Raw genomic sequence first — 22,136 nt, 5'->3', positions numbered from 1 at the left:
AAGAAGCTATCAATCCTGTCATCTTTCCATTCCATTTCTACATTCATCCCTGTTTTTCATACTTTCACCACAAATTACGCATCAATAGAAGAGGGAGAGAAGGAGAGAACGGGTCTACATTACAAAACCCAAAGAAGAGAAAGAAGAGTGGAGCCACACCCTACAACTACAAGAGAGAACATAATTTTTATAACTTCAATTCTCATTATTTTATATATTGAGCGTGTATCTTTTATATATATAAACTAAGATGCACTCTTAATTTGACAGGAAAAAAGGAAAAATTAAACAAATTCTAATTGGAAAAAGAAAAATCCAATCCTTAATATATGGAAAAGAAAAACTTCATCCTTATTGGAAAGTAAAACAAAAAACAAAAAATAAAAAGGGACATAATTGTTGCCTGTCGGTGCTGCATCACACAAAATACTCCGAAAAAAGAAATACAAAAATAACACAATACATATTCATACCAAATAAAAAAAGCACCCCTATAATATAATCTCTGAATTAAGCTAATTAACCATGAAGAGAGGAGACAAATACATTAAATAAATCCAAGGCATTGCTAGTCAATTTTACAACGTTCACAATCTTGCCCTTAAAACTGATCTTGGCATTCTCATCCTTGGCGAATCCTTGAATCCCATCAGTGCATTTATTCACATATATATTTCAAAGCAGCCATAACCCCATTTTGTAGGGAAATGATCATTGCACAACACACTTTACACAATAATTACACAACACATAACGGGTTCGCCATGGCCACTGATCGAGCTTGAGCTATCAATGGCAAGCAGTATGAGAAGTGATATGATGTAACCAAAAGTTTAGAAGATGAGCCTTCCATTTCTTTCTCCAATGGATGAAATTATTATTATTATTATTTTATGTTTTTCTTTTTAGGTTTTTACAAGTTATACGTTGAACTTAACATATATAAGTACGTATGTGTGCGCGCGTGTATATATATATGAAATATAAAACGTTTACAACTTCTATACACTATATTCTTAAAGTCTTGGGAGTATATCCAAAACTTGTCGGCTTCTTCCTATAAAATGTCAGCATCCAATTTGGACCGAACTAATATAGAGTGGGATCCAAATAATTAAGATATAATACATTTACAACTTCTATATACTATATTCCGAAAGTCTCGGGAGTATATCCAAAACTTGTCGGCTTCTTCCTATCAAATGTCAGCATCCAATTTGGCCAATTTGGACCAAACTTATATAGAGTGGGGTCCAAATAATTAAATTGTGTGAGTTTTTCTTTCCAAATTGGATGGCAAAATAAGAATCTTGGTGTAGAATGTAGATACATTATTGCAATTGCATGGAAGTACTTGAGGGTCCAGATCGAAGATATTTTTGAAGGTTTAGGGCGCCCCCAATCGAGTAAGACCAAAAACACAGGAGCGTAGTTCATGAAATATTCAACATTACAGCTAGATGACCGCCAAAACTAGACCGTTGACCAGTCATAATCTTAAATCTTGGTCATAATTAATGGCTGTATATTATTGAATTTTTTGTTCCAAAGAAAAAGTTCCATATTAGCGGCCTACATCTAGAAGACTGCAACTCATAAACTACAATAGCATTAGCAGTAGCTTTTTTTAATTTTTTTAAAAAAAAAAAATTAGGGAACTAAATCATTTTTTACTTAGCTTTCTTTATTTATTTTTTCCTATGCTATTTAAATATTCTTTAAATTAAATGCTTGAAAAAAGAAAGAGGAAAGATAAATTATTTAAGTATTATTTCAAATAAATGCTAAATGAATGAAGAGAGAATTGAAGATAAAAATTTTTATATTAAAATAATTTTAAGGGAATCATTTTTCTTTTCCCTAGATTTAGGATACAATTTTTAGTTTCTTTAATGTGGGGAACAACAAGAAAGTCTAATTTTATCAATGAGTTTTTTAGGAGTTTTTCCTACCTCTAACAAATATTAGAATTAATAAGAATTATAAAAGCTACTACTAGTGCTTTAAGACTCCACTTTGGATCCATGGATCGGAGTTCATTTCGAACATTATCGACTATAAAGTTAACGTTCATGTAGAACAGGAGTGTGGCAGTGTGCTAGTAGCTTCGTTGACGGAGAAGGTATAGATGGAAGGAGAGAAAAAAGAATTAAAAAAAAAAAAAAAAAAACTTCAACGTGTTAAAGTAAACTTTCACATGCGAAAGTTCATCTTAATTAACAAATATTTTATTGTGAAGCATATGTTGGATGAGTAAAATGGCTCATTATAACTACAAATAGCTATTATGAGTCATTTAAGACATCTTTTGGAGTCTTGGACATGCTCTATGTTGGCATTTGTTACGGTTGGGGTATTAATTGATACCAATATTCTGGTTTTGAAGTTGTTATTTGTTATAGTTTGTTGTCGTTTGATTTTGATGTTTGTTTCCAAATCTGCTTTTTCTGCTGTTTTTGCATAAGTGTAAGGAGAAATAATTGTAGATATAAAATTGATTCTAATTCATAAAAAATAAATAAAAAAAAAAGAACAAAAAAAAATAATAAAGAACAAAAAAAAAAAAAAGAATTGTCTTTTCATCCAAGTTAATTAATAACCGTAGTGGCAAAAAAAGTTTGATGACCTGGCTCAACATGTATGGATGGGTTTGCCTCGAGAGCAAACGGTGGACTTAATTCTTACTTAACTATAAGAGTGATAAATTCATAGTAACTCAGCGGTTAAATTGGGGTATACGTTTAGCACTTCTTTTCTAATAAGGAAAGATAAAAATGATTAGCCAATTTGACAGTTAAATGGGGGCTGGGTACGTATACACTTAGCATAATAAGGTTAGAGCCAAAAATAAATTTCTTAACAATAAAATTTAAAGCTTTAAACTAAATTTCATCCACCATCATGAAATTCCACAATATCCATGTGCCTCCTTAAATTTCTCCAAAATTATTATTTTGGCCATAAAATATTATAGTTGAGTCCATTTTCAAAATTAAAACTTCTTTATCCGGGGATTAAAATTCTAGGCGCTACACATTTTGTTTGCAATTTGTGTAGGTAATTTTGAGATGGCCCTTGTAAAGCCCTCTAGCTTGCTCGGGAAGGTGTTCAGGCAGCCCGAGACTTGCTCGGGCAAGTAGGCCCCATAAGGATCTCTCTCACAATTGCTTTTCCAAAGGGTGTGTGAGCTGAAACATTTTCAAGTTGATTAATATTTTACAATGCAACAAAATCTAAAAAATAAGGAAAATCTTTTTTGAAAAAACATTTTACGCTAAAACAAATAGGATATAAGTACAAATATGACTATTAATGATTTTTATTTACTAATAGAGCGTCAAGTCCAATTAATATTGTACATTTGAACTTCAAAGTTGCATAAATATATGTTTATATATGCTAATTAAGTTATATTATAATTCTTGAACATTGATATATAGTTATATTTTTTGATATATATAAGGACTTTTAAAATTTACTAATAAGTCATATTGATGCAAAGACATTTTTTTAAGTTATATCTTAGAGTTATATATTTTCTATGAAGTCGATCAATGGTTGCAAAGGCCTATTACGAGATAATACCTCGGCCTTAGTTGTGTCCTAATATATATACACGCAAAAATGATTATATTTTTTTTTTTGAGATATATAAGCATGCATGCCGGCCAATAGATCTCTAACATGGCACATAAATATAAAACATCGAGAAATACTAGGTTGTACATTCTTGTACCGACGGTTGTCCAACCCATCGTACATAAATTTTTTTAAAATTATTATTCTTTTAATGTAAGATGAGTTAGACAGCATAAGTATATACAACCTAACATTTCTCTAAAACATCTGGAAATAGAGAGATTTAATACTAGCTAGAATGATTTGCCAAGCCTTTATTTTATTGTCCTTTGGCACCTTTCCTTAATCGATCATTATAGCGCCTCTTGGACATAAGTACTAATAGCTTCTTGTGATTGCAACCAATAAAACGAACATAAATGCCACTACCACCTGAAAAGTGCTAATTAATGAAAGTAATTAATCGGGATCTGCAAATTAATCCAAGGGCAAATTCCAAACCTCAGCAATATATATCTCCAATAATGCTGACTATTCCTCTGAAATATATGATCGAGTACGTACTATGCCATTGTGGATCTTCTGAACAACTTAGCACCAACCTACTGAGACTATTAATTATGCCAATATTCTAGCTATATTCACCTAATTAATCGTTGGAATGGTTTGACCATCAACCGAATGGTATGACTTTGCTGACTCATACCGCTCGATCATTCCATTTCCCTACTCGATCACCGATAAAACGGTCCTAGACAGATTTTCATCATGTGTTTTTCGGGCCCATTTTACCTAATTTTGACTCGTTCATTGCCCCTTAATTATTTACTCTCTAAGCCTTGATAAGGGTTTTTTTAACCCTAGTTTAGAACGAGATATTACACGTGGCGTCAAATCTGTGTCCCCTAACCAGGCGTGCCTTTGGCCAAGTGTCACATACTAAAGGGGTACAAACGTACATGCAGTCTTAATTGGTTGGATCAATATGAAGGAATCGAAATGGGTCTGATATGGTATGAGATGGGTAATTGGGTTGTATGGTCTATTGTAATTATAGCCCATTTTCCATTGTTAGGTTAGTTGAGTAGTTAGGCCCATTTCAGTAGTTAGTTGAGTAGTTATGCTTAAATCCTTTTTCTTTCTTATCTTTCTTCTTCTGGGAGAGTGAATCTCTCGAAACAGTCAATTAATTCCCTTTATCATTCCTTTCATCATCCATACATCTATTTCACTATTTCAATCGTTTCATTCTTTAAGATCATAATTCAAGAGGTTTATTACAAAAACCATGGCCCATAGTCCTCCAAATTGACCCTGAATATGGGTCCATGTACGATAGGAATGAGATCCTCTCGAATGCAAGGGAGCATATTTAAGATTGACATGTGTTCATTAGTATGTGAGAAGCATATGTTGTTTTAATAACACATGCTTCTTGCATGCTTTTTTAATAGCATTAATAAGAAAATATGTGTTTCTCACATGCTTAAAGTACACATGTCATTTTTATACGTGGGTTGTAGAAAATTTCATACATGCCGGCTAGTTTGTAAGAAATTTCATTCAAACCATATGTAAGATTAACATGTGTCTATTGACATGTGAAAAACACATGTCGCTAAAAGGACAAATATCAATTTTAAAAACTAATTTGTATGAATTTTCTAGTAGCAGATAGTATTAAATTTGTGTTCCAATTTAACAGTGAAAAATGAAAATATCTGCACATCCGTGGACTTTTTAATGGGGGTGATGGTCACAATATGACACGTATCCCGAGTATATAGGATGACCACATGGCCTACCGTATGCCTAAAACTGTATCAAATGTCTTCCGGTGTTAGTCATCTAAATTATTCGCACCCAGAAAGAAAAGAAATAAGCCTTTAATTTCAAGCGCCTTTAATTAAATTATGTGCAAAAAGGCATTCTGTATTTCACTTGCTTCAAATACAATATGATATAAAGTGGGGTTAGATACTAAGCTAAATTAAGAAAAAAAAAATGAAAGATATTGCTTATGATATCATGGTAAAATATTTATAAAAATAAATAAATTAATTAAACAATATTAAATGGAAAATGAAAAGAAAAAAAAGCATGAGCAATTATCAAATTCGGCCTAGAAGCGTATATTCACGACATGTAAACAATATAATTAATAACGTGATATGTTATATATGTGTATTACATAAGGTGTATATTTAAGAAACATATAGTCTCGTCTCATATAAGTACAAATAGGGAGAGAATAACAATCATATATATAATTGTCGTGTATATATATAAAATACAGTATAATACAAGATATTTGAAATTACAAATAATATAAGTTGAATAAGAATCACATCATAGAAATCAAATATTTGTATCAAATATTACAATTATTTGATTTCTAAACGAAGATATATTATAAATCAATCACCTAATCAAGATAACTAATTATAAATTAATAATATAATTAAGAGAACTCATTTGTTGATATACCCCCCATTAATATATCGGATTCAGCTTCCTTATTTGGTTTGTTCCCTTCGAGGTCTTAGGGCATCTCCAACAGAGGTGCTATTTTAACCAGAATTGTTAAATTTGACTTTTTTTGCTATTTTTTTCAATCCAGCAGAATAGCTTCTTTAAGCTTTTTTCCTTAACAATGAACAGTGAATAGCCAACACTGGCTATTCACTATTCATCTGTTTACAATTTTTTTATTAATATTTTTTTCTCTCCCCCTCTTCGTCCCTCTCTGCCGGCCATGAACAACCAACAAAATCAGGAACAACCAACCAAAATCGACCATGAAGATCCAACAAAAAATCATGAACAAACCAACCAAAATCAACCATGAACAACCAACCAAAATCATCAAAATCAACCATAAATATAGCTTTAGCCGTGATACATATAACCGAAACAGGGGAGACATTCAAGCTTCAAAATCAGATGGGTTCAACTAAAAATCATCAACCAAAATCATCAACCTATTTTACCAGTCGCCGGAAATCACCTCTGACTCGGCCGGATCCGCGCCTAGCTCAACCGGAACTCGTCTCAGGCCACCGAAACTCGACTCATGAAGGATCGGGTTGATGGGTTTCGTCTGGGTTCGTCGAGTTCAGCGGTTGTCTCTCGGAAATCGCTCATAATCACCGGAAATCACCTCTGACTCTGCCGGATCTGTGCCTAGCTCAACCGGAACTCGTCTCAGGCCACCGGAGCTCGACTCATGGAGGACCGGGTTGATGGGTTTCGTCTGGGTTCGTCGAGTTCAGCGGTTCTCTCTCGGGTCTCTCCATCTCCAGCTCTCTCTAAATCCCTCGATCTCTCTCTCAGTGTTTCAGACGAAAAGAGAAAGGAAGAACAAGAAAGAAAGATCGGGAAGGAAAAATGAGGAGAATAAAAGAATAAAAAAAAATATAATAAAAAAAGAATAAGAAATAATATTTAAATGTAAGTAAAGAGTTGAATAGTAAATCTGTTGGAGAGAATATTGGAAAAACAGTAGTTAAAGTAGAGATTGATACTTTTTGAATAGCTATTTTAATTCTAACTGCTGGAGATGGCCTTAGCCGAAGGGGGGGGTGATCCTGTACGTATATGCCTATTTGGTGAGATCGGGTCGTTGATCAGGGTCCGTGTGTCTTTGGGTTGGGCCCATTAAACCTCACTCGATAATTAAACCGATCCTAATCATAATACAATTCAAAAAATAAATAAATAACGCCCATAATAAACTAACGATCATTACTAGCCAGTGGCCACCCAAATGCTACTTTGAGTGTTGAACACGCGCGCGGAGAGTGAGAAAGGATTTAGCAGGATAATTAATTCTGACGGTTTGTAGATTCCTCTTTTTGCTGATCTGTATCTCCACGTTTCTGTCCAAGCGTAATTCTTTCTTCTTTTTTTTAATGGGAAAACTTCACAAAAGGGTATCAAACTATAACGCTTTTTCAATTAAAGGTACCGATGTAGCAAAATGTTCAATTGAGTGTATGCATTTATCAAAACTATTCAATGTCAGGTATTCCGTCAGCCTCCGTTCTAAATCGATAACGGAACCCACAACACGTGTGTTTCATGTGATTTTTTAAGCAAATCTTCCCATTATGCCCCTCTATTAAAAAAATATTCATTTAAATCTATTAAAAAATATATTCATTAATCTTTTATTAATCTATTAAAAAATGATCATCTAAAAAAAAAAAAAAAAACTGAACAAAACATACCGTGATTAGGGATTTTGCTGTCAAAAGGTCTTGACTTTTTGGAAGGGAAACGTGATTCTTGTCCGCCATCCCTGAATCCTTCTGTTCACCACCAGAATGAAATTGCTCCTCAGGCGATGGCTATAACAGATAAGGAAAGTCACTCAATACAGAAAAACCAATCCCATTAACGTCAAGCACGGCGGATTCTATGGAAGTGAGTTCAAAATCGCGGGATCCTTCCTTACAAGGGATTTTTGCCGTCTTCATGGAATCGATTGTGATCGTGATTTTTGCCATCAAAATATCTGGGTTTTTTGTTTTGTTTTGGACCATTTAGGGATTAGAGATTTTGCCGTTTAGGAAATGGGTAGTGGTTTATTAGGGATTTTTGTTGTCAAAACCTCCAGCCAACGACTCCGATCTCCGATTGTCGCTTGCTCAAGTAGCTCCCGAAGAAGGCGACCGCGATTAAAGTGCTGAGCAGAACCGATTAAAGCGTTGAGCAGAGCCGATTAAAGCACCGGACTGGACCTCCGGTGTTTCGTCGCTTGCTCAAGTAGCTCCGATCTTCCTCTGTTTTAGCTTTTATAAAATAGATTTTTGAGTTTTTTAATTAGCTGGAATTCAGGAAAATGTGTGGAAATTTAAATTGGTGATCCAATTGATTTTGCTCTTAAATGAAATGATTGGTAGAGGCATTTGTCAACTGTTTCAAGGTGAGATGTGTTTCAGGGTGAGATGTGGGCATTTAATTCCGTGAGTTTTTGGGTTAAGATCATCCTGACTCATCACCATCCTTATCCCTTGGCTTGAAGAGAAACCCAGCAATCAGCGTCCTCTCATCGTCATCCCGAAAGCAGGTATATATACATATGCCCCACATACACGAAGAGGATAATAAAATCATCACGATTGGTGTTATCTTGCAATTAAAAGATTGGGCAAAAAAGGTCGATGGATTTAGGTTCGCCTGGTTTGTGTTGTTGTTGTTGTGATTGTGATTGTTGTTCATCCAAAATCAGAAACTAAAACAAGAATTTGAACCTTCAACGCACTGGTTGGCTGCCAAGAAAATCACATGAAAAATGACAAGTCCTTTCTTTGTTTAAATGAGGGGCAAACCGGGTACTTCGCCCCTTAAAAATCACATGAAACACACGTGTTGTGGGTTTTATTATCGATTTAGAACAGAGGTCGACAGAATACCTGACATTGAATAGTTTTGATAAATGCATACACTCAATTGAACGTTTTGCTACATCGGTACTCTTAAGTGAAAAAACGCTATAGTTTGATACCTTTTTGTGAAGTTTCCCCTTTTTTTAATTCCTAATCATGTGATTCATGTGGTATGCTTAATGCTTCTCACTCTTTGCATGAGGAGATATGTTAGTTATATAATAATTTTGAACAACAATATTAATGTGTTTAGTTTTTTTTTAAAAAAATGTTGAATATATCAGTATTGTTGTGTAAGAGTTTTGCAAATAACATATCTCTTGCATGAAATACATTTTCCCGTTTTCCCTTCTTCCGGATCTCTTTTTTTTTTATTGTTTTTATTTTTACTATTTATTTTATTGGTTTTTCAATCCAATTTATATCATTTTTTTCTCTAGTTGGTTTCGGAGCTTAGGTAACTAAGGTTGCGTTTGAAATTGCGATTTCGTATACAAAAAGTGCGATTTTAATCTAAATCGCAGAAAAATAATTGTTTAGGAATTGCAGTTTGAAAATTTTAAAAAATTGCATTTTCAAATCGCAGCCAAATGATTTTTTTTTAAAACCTAAAATTTTAAAGGCTAACCTGCAATTTAAATGGTCAAACTGTAATTTTGTCAAACGCTGCAAACACTTAATTGCGTTTTTAAAAACTATTTTTTCAAATCGCACATTTTAAAATCGATATTTTTAAATCGTACTTTTTAAAATCACAAACTCAAACAAACTCTAAGGCTGTGCGTAATGCTCCCAATCAAATAAGGCCCTAAAATCTTTTACTAAGTTCCTTAAAAATTTATTAAAAAAAAATATATGCGTTAAAATGATCCCACCTAAAAATAAAGGAATAAATTAAGATACCTTATAAGGTTTAACATGCCTTATAAGGTTTAATATACGAGTTAAACACTTAAACAACTCCAATAATATAACTAATCAAGGAAAAAAAAAATGGATCGAATTAATGAAGATCATGAAAAAATATCTATGATTGTTAAATATATAGTATTAAATGAAGATCAAAAGAGGCATCATTGACATTTGATAGGCGCGCATCTTTCCAACAAAAAATAAAATAAAATCAAGAGGAGATGAAAAATATTTTTGTCATTAAGAGAGAAGATTAAAAGCAACTTAATTACTAATTAACCTAAAGTTCATTTAATCGCTTGTAGAGACTAGACTTTTATCTCTAATATTCTATTTTATTTACAACTCTTTTTCTTCTTTTTTTTTTAACTCTTTTTCCTCGATCTTTTCTTTCACAACTCTCACTAATCTCCTATTAATCTATCAATCTTCCATCTCACTATTTGTCCATTTCATAATTTATATCTTCTGAAAAAAATTATACATTAATTCTTTGAATCGTTTCAAATTTCGATATAAATTATATATGGCCAAGCACCAAGTTTTATATTCTAACATAAAGTTTTTATATTTATATAAAAATCCTTACATCAAATTTATAAACCCCTCATTTACATGATACCCCAGCTGACAATCTGCCTATAAATGAGGATCGATCTCCTCTACACATCTCAATGCAAAATACAGAGAGAGAGAGAGATGGAAACCTATTATCTTCTCACAATTCTTCTTACTTTTCTTTTTGTCTCAAACCTTCGTACAAGCTTAGCAGCCACCACCACCACCGGTACTTCTTCCACCAAAAAATACACAAGTTACGTTAAAACGGCTTGTAGTTCAACCACATACCCGAAAGTGTGTTACAGTTCGCTCTTACCCCACGCTTCCAAAATCAAAGCGAATCCCCGGAATCTCTGCAACACTGCCCTCTCGGTGGCGATAAAAGCGGCGCGCAACGCGTCATCAACGATATCAGAGCTATCGAAACAGAAGGGATTGACGAAAAGCGAAGTGGGGATCATAAAGGATTGCATGGAGAACATCGGGGATAGCATTGACGAGCTCAAACAATCTCTGAACGAAATGGGAAATCTTGGAGAGTCTGATGTGAAAGTTCAGATAGATGATATAAAGACTTGGGTTAGCACAGCCATAACAGATGAAGATACATGCACCGATGGGTTCGATGGCCAGAAGGTAAGCGCGAAGGTGGAGAACAAGATCAGGAAGAGTATTCTCCATGTTGCTATGCCGACTAGCAATGCTTTGTCTATCATTAACACTCTTTACTCCTACTAATTTAACCTTATTAATTCATGAACCCTTTTCCCTCTTAATTGGCTTTTTTTCTTTTTTCTTATTCCTTTTTCATACTGATTAAAGGGTTTGTGTTTCCCAGTTCCATGTTAATGTAAGTAGGTAAAAAGTGGTTTGGAATGCATGGCTTCTTTGTGTACAAAACGGTTGTGTTTTGTTTGGTTAATTAATAAATTAATGCTTCCATTTGCCATTTTATTGTTGACAAAATGAGGGCCCGGCCCAACCATCGATCATGTTCACTTAGAATAAGTTCCACTAAATAAAGTGATATATAGAAAGAGTTTCAAAGATGTATTTGTTTCGACGTAAAATAATTTTTAATTCTTAATTTTTTTGGGGTTTTGTACGATTGAAAATTGTGATCAATCCGAAAATAAAAGAGGTCACAACTAAAGATTTATTTGTTTCGACGTAAAATAATTTTTGAAAATAATTTTTTTAAAAAATTTTTTAGTGTTTGTTTGATCAAAATTGTGGTTAAACCAAAAATATTTTCAGTTGACGAAGAAAACCTTTTTTTTTCTCTAATTTCAGTAAAATAATTTCATTTCTTAAAATTATAAATTATTTTTTTGAATTTGAACTTCTAAGTATTGCACGTAATTTCTTGCCGTTCATTCTCTGTTATCAGAGTAATTTACCAGAATCCTCCGGTTAATATTTTCAGTATTATAAATATTTTAATGAAAAATGAAAGTACTAAATTTACGTAAGAAGGGAAGCCACATCACATGGCCGGCCCCGAACAACAACAACAACAACGCGGATGGCGCAACATTCCAAGCAGCAACAGCAAGGTAGATCGAGCAGGAAGTCAACTACTAAATGGTCACGTTATAATTTATAAGTAATTAGGTTAATATCAGTTCTAAACTAGCCCTCTATTAAAAGCAGAAGACAAGAAGCCAGAAAGATAATTAACTCTCAACTTAATAGTAACGTACCCTAACCGGTATGGGTTGGGTTAGTTAATTAGTCAATTTGGACTCATATAATAGGCCAATAATTATAAGGAACCCTAAACACAATTAATTAATAATTAATAACTTTCATTAAAAAACTCGAAAACGTCAAAAATAATTTTCAATTTTAGATAAAAACAACATTAATGAAACCAAAATTGCTTGTTAAAAGGATAACAGTCTGAATTAAAAACTTGTGCCGGCCAACACTAGCACTTACTAAAACTTAGTAAACCTCTCCCCCCGGCCTCTTTACTAGCTACTAGCTAGCAATATCTATGGCTTCTATGGGGTAGGAAAATAAATAAAAACGAAAGCAACAACTTTATATATTATCAACGATGACAACTTAGTCGTCCAAGATAAGAATCTATTAGCAACGATTAGGTTGATCGCTGCTAATATGTTGTTGTTGAAAAAATTAATACTCGATCGTCATGGAACATATCTGTGATGAAAGTTAAAGTTGTCGCTGACAAATTCTTATTAGCAAAAACGACATGTCGTGGTTGATAATTAAGTTTGGATTGCTTATATATATATATATATTTGGATTTATTTTTTTTTATATAGTCTCCAATTGTCAATGAACTTTTAGTCTAGAAAAATGGAGTACATAGACACAAAGCTAATTAAAAGTTGAATTTAATCATTGACTTAAAACTACAGAATTCACACTAATCTCTACACAAACACACGGACAAAACTAGAGATCTTCCTCAACAGCATACATAAAAGGTAGCATCTAATAAAACTTAAGATATGGTAATGGAGAAATGAGATACAAAAATAAAATATAAAGAAGATACAGAATTCATTGCAGCCTAACCAACAAAACCGACCAGTAAACACATTCTCAAATATTTTGTCCATATCTTGTTACCAAAATTGTTTTTCTATCGTTTCAAAAAAAAAAAAAAAAATTGTTTTTCTACCAAGACCCATGAGGAAGTTATGTGGTTTGATGTCTCTATGTAAAAACCCTTCAGAATGCACCCCACTTTATTCTTGTAATCTGCAATTTAGCACACGAAACTATTGGAGTCACTTGAGCTTTACTCATTCCTAAAAGGTATCTAAGGAAAGAGGTTTGCTCAAAGCTTATAAAACCCACAACCCAGGCATACCTTGGCAATGTGGGACTCTTAACATGCTCACTCATGTGCGGCATCTTTTTGACCAAACACGTGTTTAATATCGGGAGAAAAGGCCCAACATTGTCCAAGGGCTTGTGGCTCTGATATCATATTGAAGTCACTTGAGCCTTACTCATTCTTAAAATGCACCTCAAGAAAAGAGGTTTGCTCAAGGCTTATAAAGCCCACAACCCAGGCATACCTTGGCAATGTGAGACTCTTAACATAAACAAACTAAAATTTATTACATATAAATGCAACATGCCAGCTTTAATAAGAAACCATAGACGTACTTTCAATTTACAGGAGAAGCCAATAACAGATAACTAGAAAGGCTCCTTGCATGGTTGCAACTAAAAGATAATTTGAGTATATATAGTAATGATGTAACATGTTTCACTGGGGCTGGGGCTGGGGGTGGCCCTAGAAGGCCTTTTGGGTGGCCCGAAGGCCACCTCCTGCCATGTCTGGGTAGTGCACGGCTATAACCGCTTTAAAACCGTTAACCACATAACTATATAACCGCATAACTGATTTCAAAAGCAATTATAGGGTTTGGGAAAAGCAGTTAATAATCGCTAACCGCTTATATATATATATATATATATATATATATATATATATATATATATATATATATAAAATTTTGGATTTGTTATGTTTTAGATTTGGATTTAAAATTTGCACTAAAACCAGCCCAAAAGTGGCCAAAACCGGTCTAAAATTGGCCCAAAACCCAAATTGAAAAGCAGTTATACAACCGCCGGTTATCGACTCAATAACCGCCTCCACCTAGGCGGTTAACGATTGCAGTTAGTAAAATGCAATAACCGCTTAAGCGGTTAGCAGTTTTAACCAATAATTACCTGCTATAATCGTTTGTACATCGTACCCTAGTGTTGTGAGAAAACATGTGGGCCCTTTTTCGGGTTCGGACGATTCACTTGAGAGTGAAGAGAAATTGGGAAAGAAGGTACAAAATGGGAAAGGGAGTGGTGGTGAAAGAGGAGAAGGGGTGGCACCATCAACTAAGAAGCAGGGTCAAGGTGGTGTGAGCAATAAAGGGAAAGGAAGTGGTGGTGAAGGATGAGAATGTGTGGTGCCACCAACTAAGAAACGAGGCCGAGGTGGTGTGTGCAAAATTTGAAAAAGGGAGTGGTGGTGAAGGAGGGAGGAGGGGCGGCACCACCAACAAATAAGCGGAAAAGGCATTTCCAATAGAAGATCCTTGTGAGAACAATCATGCAACAGGAATACAAAGAAATTTCTTAAAGTTTCCAAAAATATCTTAGTTAATGATTTTTGTAATAACGTAATTAGTTACCGATTTTACGACTAAAGTAAGAAAAACATCTTGAAAGTTTATGCAGCCTCCACTTAAAATTCAAGGATAGTTACTATAACGCCCTCGAGATTAATTAAACGGTAATTAACTCGGTGTGCCTCCCTTAACCTATTTGCCAAGTAAATAAGCCCATAGGGATATATACATCTACTCCTCATAATCTGAATACTAACCAGCGAAAATGCATGATTTTCTCTTATTCTATCAAGATTAATCATTACAACCAGAGCATTTACTAAAAATCATCACATTAACTTAAATCATTACATTAAAATCGTTGCTAATAAGTGGACCTATATTGCACCTTAATATACAAGCACTTCTTAAAAAGCTAAGTTTACAGCTTACCCAAAAGTACTAATCACGTAGAGCAGCCTACAAACACCTGCAATAAGCTCTCAAGCAATAACCATATCAATATCATTACGGCAAACGGCCGCATGAATCTTGAAGTCCTTCTTACCTAAAAACTTAGTTGGTTCTTCTATAAAACAGAAATGTTTTACCGATAAAAATGTAAAGCATAAGTCCACAACTAAGTAAGCAGGTAAATTGGTTCTAGCGTGTGATTGTGAACATTTCATCATGTAGATAACAGTATCTTCAATGCAACGTTCTTTTCTAAATTAAATTTCAAAAATGTTTCTCTTAAAACATTTTACTAAAGACATTCGCTTTGTAAGTATCATCGTTTTCATGTCAGTCATTTTATGCATCTATGAAACTACATAAATATGCGGCTAGTTTCTATCATTCAAAGATACTGGCTCTACATGAAGTATTCATACAAACATACTAGCTATGCATAACCCCCAGAGCAATGTTATACTTGTGTTGCACATCATCTTTTGAAAATGACTTTTTTGTACAACCCCTCTATGCAAAACCCTATCATCCTAGTCCCTTTTACTTACAGCTAATGGCTGGTGAGGCCACACCTAAAATAATCGTGTGTTGCACTGCCTCCACAAATATTAAAATGTGTTTATGAGATGAAATGGCTATGCAATATTACTTATGATGTTATTTATGATGAATGTGATGGAACTTGACGACAAGGGTACCATGTCGTCACATTCATCATAAATGTGACAACATATGTAATATTACATAATTGTGCGTTGCACTGCCTCCACAAATATTAAAATTGACACTGTACCCTTGTCATCAAGTTCGATCACATTCATCATAAATAACATTATATCTAATATTGCTTAGCCATTTCATCTCATAAACACATTTTAATGTACAAAAGTAGTATTTTCAACATTTCATGCATCATTTAAGACAACATTTATAAAAACAATCTACGTCTTACATTTCATACATGCGAACATTTTCATACTTTTTTCATATTGCTCAAAAAAGTAATTCGAGCTTTTCTTTAAAAACCTTGCATAACATTGTACATTAATTTAAATGTGCCAGGTCAATACTTATAAAATGCTAGCACAAATGTAACTTGTTTACCTTAGCCGCTTAAACTTTCTTTTATGTACTTATTATTGCGTATCATCCTATTATTGCAATTGTGTAGTACCCAAAATTATTAAATAGGATTAAGTATGTTTTAATTGAAAATTAAGACTTGTATGACTTTTGACCGAATGTTCGTCGAAACGATCATTCTTCGTACTTTAAACGTTCGAATGACGTGGTGTATTGTGTGTCAGAATGTACATCTCACACCTTTGGTGTATTGAACAATCGAATTGTATAGCGAACGTTCGTATAACCCTAAATAGCATACGAATGTTCGACCTGAAAAATTTACAAAATTAAATTAAATTTCCAAAATTAAAAATACAAACAGAGAAAATTAGGTAAAATATAAAGAGATTTATTTATTATTTTAAAATACATTTAAAAAAAAAAAAATCAGAAGAAAGTGGGACCAATTCGGCCGTGCACCATACGCAGCCCGGCCCCATTGCTTGATTTATATGATCCAATTCTGCTGTGATTTCAAAAGTCCTTTCCACAATCCAAAGGCAAATACGTACAGCTCACGTGGTCACAGTCGGACAGCACGCAAGACTGCAGGAGTCTCCAACCCACAGACTTCCTATTTTGTCTCTGCTCTTTAATTAATTAAGTCCTATTGCTTTCACACGTTCACAAATGCACCGTCCATATTAAACATTTGGCCTTCCCCCATCAACTTGTACTTCCCCTCTTATACCAAAGCATAATCAATTAAGCATGGATGGGTGGCCAAAAATTTATTCACATTATTATCATAAATTTATAATAATGTGAATAATATATTCATGTGCCAGTTGAAATAACCTTAATAGCATGTCTAATAAGGATATGTATTTTAAGTAATGTTATAGGTAAGATTCTTATTTCTTTTTTGACTTTCAATTGTGACGTGATTTTTAAAATTGGTTAAAATTTAATAATGATTAATTTTAAATTAAATTGTGTATTGCATATAATATTACTCATGTATTTTAGCTATCCAAAAAAAAAAATACAATTCTTTATTCTAATTACTACTTTTTTAATACACAATTCAACAAATTTTTTATTATCTTTTCTACTTTTTTTAAATATTATTTTTTTATTATACTCTTGCCGACATATATTTTCAAATATTTCAAATAATATTTTCTCAGCGACCATTGAATTGAAATTTGAGAGAGGGAGATGGAGAGATAGTGATTAATGGTCATTTTTCATTTCTTCTACTTCACCTTTTCTTCTTGTTTTTAGAATTATATCATTATGTGCCACCAGGGACTGTGACGAATCTGTCTTTTATTCTTTTTATTTCAACTCTGCAATTTAAAAGAGACAAAAAGATTAAAAAAAAAAAGATCCAGAAGCACCATTGATTGTGTCCAAATATGATGAAGCACTTCAGCAAAATGTAACAAAATGTGTGTTTTAAAGAATTTAAAGATAATTGAGGCTTTATTAGCTATATTGTTTGGAGTTGTTACAAAAAGAAAAAGAAAAAGAAAATTATATGTTAATGGGTGAAATATAAAGGTAAGAGAAGTAATGGAATTTAATATAATTTAATAGACTCAAACAATTAAATTGAGTCATTAATTCATGATATTAATCAGTTATCTAACCCACTTTGGGAATCGTAGACTTTTGTGTCTTTCTTACTCCCTTATTTTCCGGTCTATCCCTTCAATCAAGGGATGGCAAATTTTAAAACTCAACGAAGAACCCAAACTACTTTTAGACCAATCCAAAAGGCCAAGAAACTCGTGACCAAAAACAAAATAATAATAAAAAAAAAAAAATCAAAAGGCCAAGACAGTGGGCAGCTGATTTCCATCTATATATATATATATATATAACAAAAGGTTAAAAGTACAAAATTATGGCAGACAGACACTCACAAAAAACAACAAAAAAAAAAAAAAAAAAAAAAAAAAATAAAACTATGGCTGACAGACAGTGGGCAGCGGCAGGAACATATAGATACAGAGCATTTACTGCTTTGAGCTTGAGGCATAGTGATTAGCTAGGGCTAGCGCATTACTGGTGACCTGGGCAACGTTAACAACCCGTGCCTTGATGGAAGCCTTGACTTTGCCCTCTAACGCCCGGCCGGCGAACCCATCGACGCAAGTGTTCTCATCGGTCAGCGCGGCACTGACCCAAGTCTGCACGTTGCTCATGTGCCACACAAAGTCCTGACCCTTGGCTTGACCCATGCGCTTGAGCTCCTGAAAGGACCGGCTAAGGCGGTCCACAGTGTCAGCCATCTCATCCAAGCAATCTTTAATAGCCGCGTACTCCCTAGCCTTCAATCCCTTTAACTTGTTCATTTTCGAGACAAATGTGTTGGTGGACTGAGCCCTGGCGAGGCTCACGGACAAGGCGGCCTGCGCCAACTGGCGTGGGCTTTGCTTGATCTCCGTGGCGTAGGCTGAGAGAGATTGGACACAAAGGGCAGGAAAGCTGGTGGTGCTGCAAGAAACCTTGATGAAATTGGTGGCACCGCCGCTAGTAGTTGCTGCCGATTTGGCTGTGCCGGCAACGTATAGGAAAAAGAACAGAAGCCAAACAATTTGCCTACCCATTTTCTTTTCCTGTGGTGTTGTGGAGTACTACCGGTTGGTTGGTTTGTTGAGTGGGAGATAAGCATTAATTTATAGAGGGCTTTGAGAAAAGGGTAGTAACATAAAAGAATGCGCCAATCAAGCAAAAAAAACAAAGGACGGCCGAAATCATAGTCAAATTTTGAGAGATTTTTAGGTACGTACAAGCTTATCTTATGTAATAATAATGTCTGTCACCTTTTCGTACCGACGTGACTAATACCTAATTTTGGAGCTAATTTAGGCTGATTATTAGTTCTTAACATTTGGAAGTATTTAGCGGACATTGCTAATTAAATGGACCCACTGAAAGAGGCACTTGGTCATACCGGAATCCTTTTAATTTAAATTAAATGAAAGGGGCCTACCATGTGGTTTACAAATTGCGATCACGTGTAATATCAATTTATGATGGCGTACATTTTTCAATTTTGAAAGCGATAGAATAGAATTACTTTAATCAAGATTCAGGAGGATTAGGGAAAATTGTAGCATAATAAGCTGCCGACGACCCTAACTTGTATTTGCCAACACTTAAGCTGCAGACAGTGGCACATTGGCATCTCAAAGGACCATATGATTTTCAATCTTAGGAGTAAGGCTATTAGACAGTGGCACATGGCACACTAGAAGAATCCTTCCCTCCCATACGCCCCAAACTAAAACACTTTTATATGGAATGGTATTAGTTTATTTACTGACTTGCTTATTCAAGACTTGCTTGATAAGAAAGGGAACTGTTGTGGTTGTGGGCACTGTCTAAAAGCTTTAAATGTCCTGTCGTTTCGAACCCACTCGATAAGAGAGAGAATTGTTGGAGGCAGCATTCCCATTTAATTTGTATATTCCACCGAGAAGCAAGTTCTAATTAGATTCTTTCTAGAGCACTTAAAATTGCCCATTGTCGTAAATCTCGCACGAACTTTCCATTTAATTTGCGCTAGAATGGACTCCTCAATCCAAGGAGTATTGTGATGCATCAAGTCATTCCGTTGCCTCCAAAGCTGGTTAGCAATAGCACCCAAACTAAGTCTTTCCAAAATAGCCTTAAAGCTTCTACCAGTCAAGACAACAACCCCCAGCTAGCTTAGCAAATCATCCCAGCTCAAGGGCACATTTAGCAAAGAACATTCGGCCATAATATTGGTCCAAATCTGGGAGTTGAAACTACAAATAAAAAATAGATGTTCTCTACTCTCTTAAGCACTATAACAGAACAGACAAAGGCTTTTTCTAGTGCATCCCCACCAACACATCTTTTACTTTGTTACAAAATATATATATATATATATAAAAAAAAAAAGTAAATGAAATCACAAGAATATGTCGCTTTCCATTTAGGTCCCTTTAACTTTTTATATATACTTACGTATGGCGGTCGCAGAAGAAGCCGGCAAGCTTATGCAAGTCGGTTTCATAAAGAAAGTGCAATATCCCAAGTGGCTAGCCCAATTATTGATTGTGCTATCACATGTTATCAAGAGCAAGATATTTGCATTTTTTTTATTCTATTTTTAATACTTATTTTATTAAGAAATGCTTACACGAACTCTTGAATTTTTTATTTTTTTATTTTTTTTTTACGCAAGAAAGGGAAAGAGAGGAACCGATCCAAAGATTAATTAAAACTATCATGTAGGCATGTTGGAATAATTTTAAAATTAAAATATAATTTCTCTCATTATGTTAAACTTCACGTACGGTTTCATAATCAAAAATAAAAATCAAAGCCTGGTATGGGGGGTAATCTTGAAGTGGGGCTAAGGGAAAAAGTAAATGAGCCATGAATTAAATGGTGTGGACACAATTGAAACTTTAGAAAGAGAAAACAAATGACAAATCAAGACCGATAGATGTGAAAACGTTGCAGAAAGTAACGTGAAAATTGAAATGAACAACCCACCAGCTTTCCGAAAGGTAAAAGTTAAAAATAACTGAGGCTTTCTTATTTTATTAACATATTAATTCCAAGACTTATAAAAAAAAAAAAAAAAAAAATATTCATCCCAAGAGCAGATAAGATAGCAGGGGCGGACCCACGTCTTGGGTAGGGGACGAATATTCCTCCAAAATTTTGAAAAATATCCTTAAATATACCAAAAAAATAATTTTGTTCTTTCAAAATGATACTTTTGTCCTCTCAAAATAATATTTGTGTTCCCTTTTAACTTATTTTTTTTAGTTTTGCCCCATCTTTTAACACAAAAAATCTAAAATACCCCATTCATTTAATTTCTTTCTATATTCTAGTTGGCTTTTAACTAGAAACTCAATTTGGTTTAAGACTCTGAAGATGCAAAAGAAAAAAGTTAAATGATTTGAGTTCTTTGAGTAGTTACTCTAAGTGAAGTCTCTAACCAACAATCAATTTTTTGAATAGTAATTTTGCAGTCATTTGGGTTCACGTACAATATTTTTTTTTGGCATCACAAGTTAAATAGTTTAATCATTTATGATTTCACCATTGTTTGGCTCGACTCATAGCATTGTTATTTGGAGCTTTAAAGGATTGTTAGGAAAAAGAGTTCACGATCATAAGTATCATTTTTATTGGACCCTATAGATTATGTTTAGTTTTTTTTTTTTTTGCAAGTTTTTTTTTTTTTAAATGTAAAACTTCAATACTTTTATTTAATATCAATATGTACAAACACAAATATGTAAAGATTTTAAATATTTATATGCATATTTATGCAAGTCTGTCTCAAAAAAAAAAAAAAAAAAATTCGTCCCCCTTACCAAAATTTCTGATTCCGCCCCTAAAGGTAGGCCTCTCTCTCTTCATCTGTCCTCCGTCCAAGAGTTAGAACATGCCGCCGACCAAACTGGTGAAACATAAATTTGAGCGCTGTTTCATGTGGCTAACAACACGGATCCAACACTTGAAAAAAAAAAAAAAAAAACTCGCGCTGCAAAAGTTATTTAATTCAAAGCACAAAGGAAGCTGTCGAATAATTTTGCCAATTTCTCTAATTGATGTCGATGGATTTTCTATTTGGTCTTATTCGTCAAATAAGACTAGCTAGGGCCTAGGCCATAGGGGAATGAATGATGAAGTCCACACTATTTCAATATTGACTTTGTGGGGGTGGAAAGGATCGATTAACTTGTGATTATTAGTTTTGCTTATTTGTCCGTACTTTAGGAGGCTAATTTGATGCCTGAGTTTAATTAAAAGGTTATCAATCCTATGAATGCATGCGTTACTCAAAATATCGTAATATAAACTCAAGTTGTCGTAGCTAGGCTTTACAAGTCTCATAAAAAAAAAGCTTCAACATCAAGAGAGACATTTATGATAGGTACATGTTTGGGGCAAAAGACAACACGTCTTGTTTGGTGAATTAGTTACGGAAATTTAGTATGTTCATAATGTGCAATAATAATAATAATAATAATAAGATATGTTTGGTGTCATTCTCTTG

General features: G+C 33.9%; 2 protein-coding genes across 2 annotated transcripts; one reads left to right on the top strand and one right to left on the bottom strand.

Moving 5' to 3' along the window:
- The first annotated feature begins 10,544 nt into the window (after nt 1-10,544).
- Nucleotides 10,545-11,218, top strand: LOC133861437 (pectinesterase inhibitor 4-like). Its single transcript, XM_062297230.1, has one exon. It carries the CDS (start codon nt 10,581-10,583, stop codon nt 11,178-11,180), a length of 600 nt encoding a protein of 199 aa, XP_062153214.1. The 5' UTR covers nt 10,545-10,580; the 3' UTR covers nt 11,181-11,218.
- A 6,714-nt stretch (nt 11,219-17,932) lies between these two features.
- Nucleotides 17,933-18,752, bottom strand: LOC133860735 (21 kDa protein-like). The gene has a single exon (XM_062296342.1). The coding sequence runs from the start codon at nt 18,691-18,693 to the stop codon at nt 18,100-18,102; it is 594 nt and encodes a 197-aa protein (XP_062152326.1). The 5' UTR covers nt 18,694-18,752; the 3' UTR covers nt 17,933-18,099.
- Between the last annotated feature and the right edge of the window lie 3,384 nt (nt 18,753-22,136).

The sequence above is a fragment of the Alnus glutinosa genome, chromosome 2, assembly GCF_958979055.1.
Source record: "Alnus glutinosa chromosome 2, dhAlnGlut1.1, whole genome shotgun sequence".
Taxonomy (NCBI): domain Eukaryota; kingdom Viridiplantae; phylum Streptophyta; class Magnoliopsida; order Fagales; family Betulaceae; genus Alnus; species Alnus glutinosa.
The sequence above is the reverse complement of the archived record's forward strand: the minus strand, read 5'-3'. Positions and strand labels throughout refer to the sequence as shown.

Bases quoted from the DNA above. Each gene is read 5' to 3' on its own strand.
- LOC133861437 (XM_062297230.1), top strand. From the start codon at position 10,581: ATGGAAACCTATTATCTTCTCACAATTCTTCTTACTTTTCTTTTTGTC.
- LOC133860735 (XM_062296342.1), bottom strand. From the start codon at position 18,693: ATGGGTAGGCAAATTGTTTGGCTTCTGTTCTTTTTCCTATACGTTGCC.